We start from the raw sequence: 6,274 nt of genomic DNA, 5'->3' as shown, positions 1-6,274 counted from the left end.
CCCAGGCCTGCCAAACAACAATGATGGCTGCAACCAAAAAATAGCTGGGCATTGTGGTGGGCACCTGTGGTCCCAGCTACTTGGAGGCGGAGGCAGGAGACTCGCTTCAGCCTAGGAGTTGGAGGTTGCTGTGAGCTGTGATGCCATAGCACTCTATGCAGGGGGATAGCTTGAGGCTCTGTCTCAAAAACAAACAAACAAACAAAAAAAAGAATCACAATATAGGGCAGTGCCTGTGGCTCAAAAGGGTAGGGCACCGGTCCCATATGCCAGAGGTGGCAGGTTCAAAGGCAGCCCTGGCCAAAAAAAAAGAATCACAATATAGGGCCAGGCAAGGACTCACACCTATATCCTAGCATTCTGGGAGGCCAAGGCAAGAGGACTGCCTGAGCTCAGGAGTTTGAGACCAGCTTGAACAAGAGTGAGACCCCCATCTCTAAAAATGGCCGGGTGTTGTGGTAAGTGCCTGTAGTCCCTGCTACACAGGAGGCTGAGGCAAGAGGATCTCTTGAGCCTAAGAGTTTGAGATTGTTGTGAGCTATGACACCATGGCACTCTATCCAGAGCAACAAAGTGAGACTCTGTCTCAAAAAAAAAAAAAGAATCACAATATAAATTAAGAAATACTTATAAGTGAATACCAACAAAAGCACCATGTATCAAAAATGCCTTGTAACTGCCTCATAGTTTCTATTCCTTCTTTTAACTCTTTCACAATTTTTAATATGTATTTTAAAATCTCTTTGAGATTGTGCTATTATCTGTAGTTCTAAGGATGAATTCTGTTTGTTGTACCTGCTGACTTCCTCGTGCCCCCCCTTTTCTCCTTCAAATGCTTTGTAAATTCCACTCATCTTCCCATTTTTTACCAAAGGACCCGTGGGTTGTGGAGGTATCCCTCTGGGGTGGGTCATGTGAATTTGGAACTACTCTGCACAGCATAAGCCTGTAATTCCAATTTCTCTCAGGGGACTCTTTAAGTCTCACAGCCAAGGGTAGCCAGCCAGCTCCTAAGCTGTAACCCTGAGGCAGCTGGGATTTTACTAGTCCTCTTCTTTTTTTTTTTTTTTTTTTTTTTTTTGAGACGGAGCCTCAAGCTGTCCCCCTGGGTAGAATGCCATGGCATCACAGCTCACAGCAACCTCCAACTCCTGGGCTCAAGCAAGTCTCCTGCCTCAGCCTCCCAAGTAGCTGGGACTACAGGCACCCGCCACAACGCCTGGCCATTTTTTGGTTGCAGCCATCATTGTTGTTTGGCGGGCCCGGGCTGGGGATACGAACCCGCCACCTTAGGTGTATGTGGCTGGCGCCTTAGCCGCTTGAGCCACAGGCGCCGAGCCTAGTCCTCTTCTTAAGAACAAGTTGACAGCATTTTACAGTCCCTGGCTTTCTGCACAGAACATAATTTCAGTGTCAGCTCCTGCTCGTCACCGTGGTTTCTGAGTTTTCTGTTTATACCTGGCACCTGTGCGTACACCCTCCCCTTCAAGTTTAGTTATGCTAGTAAAAATGTTTTTTTTTTTTTAAGAGACAGAGTCTTACTTTGTTGCCCTTGGTAGAGTGCCATGGTGTCACAACTCACAGCAACCTCCAACTCCTGGGTTTAGGCGATTCTCTTGCCTCAGCCTTACAGGTCGCGGGGACTACAGGTGCCTGCCACAACACTCAGCTATTTTTATTCGTTACAGTTGTCATTGTTGTTTGGCGGGCCCAGGCTGGATTCGAACCTACCAGCTCTGGTGTATGTGGCTGACACCCTAGCCTCTTGAGCTACAGGCACGGAACCACAATCATGTATCTTTCATTTGTTTTTATCATTTCCAGATACTTTGACAAATAATAACTGTATATATTTGGGGGTTACAATGTGATGTTTGACACATGTGTACAGTTTTTTTTTGGAAACAGAGTCTCGCTTTATCGCCCTTGGTAGAGTGCTGTGGCATCACACACCTCACAGCAACCTCCAGCTCCTGGGCTTAGGCAATTCTCGTGCCTCAGCCTCCCAAGTAGCTGGGAATACAGGTGCCCGCCACAATGCCTGGCTGTTTTTTTTTGTTGCAGTTTGGCTGTGGCCGGGTTTGAATCCATCACCCTTGGTATATGGGGCCGGCGCCCTACTCACTGAGCCACAGGCGCTGCCCGTAAAAATGTTTCTGTGACATTTTGTTCAGCACTTCTATATGCTTGCAGTGGAAGGAGGGCCTCTCTCATCAGCTAAGTCACCCACATCACTTGAAAGGCCAGTGAAAGAATAAGAGAGCCAGCAAATAGCCCCCAGTCTCCTTAAACACACAAAACCAAGGTAAAATTTTGAAGTGAAGGTGATAAGACAATGCCCATGAAAATGTCAGCAGCATATACCCTCAGCTATCTTCTTTGGTGGCTCTTTTTCAAGCCTCCAACTGTTCTGAGTGGGGCAGTTTTTCCACCTCTTATCTTAGAAAGTACTCTTATCCACGGAGAGTACTTAAGTTGCAACAAATTTACAATCACCACGTAAATTTTTTAAAAGAAATTGTGTTTTCAAACAATTTTCAAAAGAAATTGTTCATCAAAAAGATATGTTAAGAATGCAATTCGTAATGACAGCTGACTAGAGAAAATTAAAAATGTATCCCTTTACTTTTTTATAATAAATACTCACATTCTCCAAAGGGTATGAAATGACATCGCCTGGGGGTAGAGCCAGTTTGTCCACTCCCTTCACCATCACCATAACAGTAGCCCGAGGACGACGGAATAGGTTACCCACAGCAAGTCCTGGCCAAGAAAGGTCCTAAACATTGAAAAGCACGAAATGGTACTTAATTATCATGTCAGGAAACCATCTCCCCCATAACATCTAGTAAGCAAAGTTAAGGGATTCTGGGATGATGCAGCTAAGGCAAATTCACAGGGAATTTGTAAGCATTTTTTTTTTCTGTAGAGACAAGAGTTTTCACTTTATCGCCCTGGGTAGAGTGCCATAGCATCACACTGCTCACAGCAACCTCCAACTCCTGGGCTTAGGCAATTCTCTTGCCTCAGCCTCCCAAGTAGCTGGGACTACAAGCGCCCACCACAACGCCTGGCTATTTTTGTTGTTGTTGTTGCAGTGCAGCCAGCTGGGTTTGAACCCACCACCCTTGGTATATGGGGCCAGCGCCCTACCCACTGAGCCACAGGCACTGCCCAGCATTTTATTTATGGTAGTAGTTTTCATCTCCTGATCAAGAATGCTGATTTCTATCTTCTTCATTTTCTTAAAATTCTACAATTTAAAACAAAGTCTAACAGTTAAATCATCTCAAACCTTTTGTAGAAAAATGCAGGCAAGTATACAAAACACAGGTAGTTTTCAAATTCCAGATTACAAAAAGTCTCTTCATATAGTCATCAACATTTTCTTCCTCCATATCATTTTCTGCCCTAATACACAGCATCACTTTTATCTTTCATAGTGACACAGCAAGACTGTCATTAAACTTCTCTTTAAGGTCTTTTATGAATAAAACAATTCCTGCTGAAAGTAACTTGTATTAGTTTGCTCATAATTATTTCTCTGGATTATTTTAACAGCCATTTGTAGTCAAAATTAAGGCTGTAAAGAACTAGGTACAAATGTCATCTTAAATGTAAACTAACTACTTTGGTTGTCCAAAGACTGCATAGAGCTTCTGGTTTTAAGGGCACTTAGGATCTATAAGGAAAGTTCTTTCAGTGATTGATAATATCTAAAGACTACATCAGAGGCACCACACTTTCAAAGTGGGAGGAGATAATGATAGCAAGACAGAGCAAACTGCATTTCCCTTCTTCTAAACCCTTAAGCTTCAGATGTCTCATATTGAATACTGACTGGATCTAGGCCCCTTCCACTACAAGGGAAGTAAGCAGCCAGTTACTATAAGTTATAGCTTCATTCTAGGAAACCAAGGTCCTTGGCTGTTTCTAAGTCACTGAACATACTATTTTTCTAGCTTCAGGCAATATGCATATACATTTAATCATTCATAGAAAATCTATCACCTATACTAAGAAAAAATAAATTATATATTTTATACTAATAGGAAAGATCTATTCTCTTATATACAAACAAATTCGCCACTATGAATAAACAAAATTTCATGAGTAATGATTTATCGTAATTTGGTTTCAGAAGCCAAGTTTGAAGCACTTCAAATCCCCCCAACTACAAAAGAGCTTTTTAACTTCTATAGTCTATACCAAATGTATCTATATCTATTGCTTTCTTGCACTATTAGCATAAATCAAGAAAAATGTTCTTAGTTCCAAACATTTAAAAAAAAAAGCACCCATACTTCTTTCACAGAGAAGCCCATGGACAATGCAGCCACATCTGGGATTCGCTCTCCTGGTATAGGCCAATTTCCATTCCGGAAAACAACAGACCCTGGTGATCTTAATATACTAAACTCATTCCCCAAAACACCTGAAAAGAGAACAGATTAGTAAATGAATTATCATCATCATAAATCTTTTACACCCACCTTGACAATTAAACTCTGTAGACTTAGCATACTAAATTATGATTGGACAAAATGCTAAATGCTGAACATTAACAGATTTTTTTCAAAGTATCACTCTAAGAATTGAAGTCCATATGTTCTGCTGGAACAAAAAAGTACAACTATAAAACAGCATTCTCTTAATAAGACAGATGTCTTCCTATAGATGACCCTTAACACAGGAGTATGTGCAATTTGGCAAGAATTAGAAATCAGTGATATTTCTCCAAAATTTAAAAAGCAAAAACAAAACCCTGGCATAGGCTAAAAAGTAAGAAAAAGAACCTTGAAATCTCTAAATTACTTCCACCATCGATCCTCTCTACAAAAATGCAAATTCATAAAGTTCCTAGTATTTCACTGTAAGACTTTATTTATCAGGTCAGTGTGTCTTAGCACAGGTCACTTCTTTCCTTTTTTTTTAAATTTAATTTAATGTATTAATTAATTTATTTTTTGTACAGACAGAGTCTCACTATGTGGCCCTCGGTAGGTAGAGTGCCATGGCGTCACACAGCTCACAGCAACCTCCAACTCCTGGCCTTAGGCGATTCTCCTGCCTCAGCCTCCCAAGTAGCTGGAACCATAGGTGCCCACCACAACGCCTGGCGATTTTTTGTTGCAGTTTGGCTAGGGCCAGGTTTGAACCCGCCACCCTTGGTATATGGAGCTGGCGCCCTACCCACTGAGCCACAGGCACCACGAAGGTCACTTCTTTCCTTTTGTCCTGTAGGCCAACCTAGTGGAATGAGGAATGTGAAAACAGGGGGTTACATGTTACCCCCTATTTTCATGAGTAATGATTTATAGTAATATAAAAACACTTTAGACTTTAGAAACAAAATCCAGGAAACAGCATTTGTAGTTGACATAACAAAAGGATGAGAAAAGGTATTCTGTAAGGATAAAGTAAACCAGCTAAGGGCTTGTGCCCTAGGTAAAAGATAAGGATGAAAATAAAAGGATCATAATATTTTATAAACCCACCAAGGCTAAGAATGAGATATTTGGCTTCTTCGCCCATTATGTATTAAACCAGTGATGGCTAGGCTATATAGGGGCAAGTAACTAATGAAAACGTTGGGGTTCCTATGAAAAAATTAGCTCCGAGTCCAAAACAAATCTTGGCCATACCTAGTATGGGAAAATTAGACTTTAGTAAAGCAACAGTATTATTCTCTTGACCTAAGGAAAGCACCACTTACAGGGTATGGGAATAAAGTTGGAAACAACAGAAAATGTTTTGGTGCTGCAGTACTGACAGCAAATAAAAGGCCTCAGGATGAGGCTCAGTGCCCATAGCACAGTGGTTACAGAGCCAGCCACATACACCAAAGCTGGTGGGTTCGAACCCAGCCTGGGCCAGGTTGACAACTGCAACAAAAAATGGCGGGGCGTTGTGGCAGGCGCCTGTAATCCCACCTACTTGGAAGGCTGAGGCAAGAGAATCACTTAAACCCAGGAGTTGGAAGTTGCTGTAAGCCGTGATGCCACAGCACTCGACAGAAGGAAAAAAAAAAAAAAAAAGGTCTCAGGATGGTGCTGATACATTAAGAGTTATAAGTTTCAATTCAGCATACCTGCCAGAGCAGGAATTTCCAAATTGTAGTAACTGAAGGCAGACAAAAAAAAAAAAAAAATAGGCAGAATGGAATGTTCTTCTGAAACTGATAAGACACCTCGATTCACTGAAGTGGTAGTACTGCAAACTCTTAAGAAAAATAGTGTGGCTCGGCGCCTATAGCTCAACTGGCTAAGGCGCC

The 6,274-nt window shown here is 41.9% G+C and overlaps 1 protein-coding gene across 1 annotated transcript in view; it reads right to left on the bottom strand.

The window, feature by feature from the left end:
• The window catches only part of ATP6AP2 (ATPase H+ transporting accessory protein 2), a 30,160-nt gene that overhangs the window by 17,765 nt on the left and 6,121 nt on the right, over positions 1 to 6,274 (bottom strand). The window contains exons 2-3 of the mRNA XM_003799896.3: positions 4,305 to 4,435; positions 2,648 to 2,779 (exon numbers count right to left, since the gene is read on the bottom strand). Coding sequence (XP_003799944.1) covers positions 2,648 to 2,779; positions 4,305 to 4,435 — 263 coding nt within the window. The remainder of the gene's footprint in view (positions 1 to 2,647; positions 2,780 to 4,304; positions 4,436 to 6,274) is intronic.

This window comes from Otolemur garnettii, unplaced genomic scaffold (genome assembly GCF_000181295.1).
Source record: "Otolemur garnettii isolate 467f Iridium unplaced genomic scaffold, OtoGar3 scaffold00158, whole genome shotgun sequence".
NCBI lineage: Eukaryota > Metazoa > Chordata > Mammalia > Primates > Galagidae > Otolemur > Otolemur garnettii.
The sequence above is the reverse complement of the archived record's forward strand: the minus strand, read 5'-3'. Positions and strand labels throughout refer to the sequence as shown.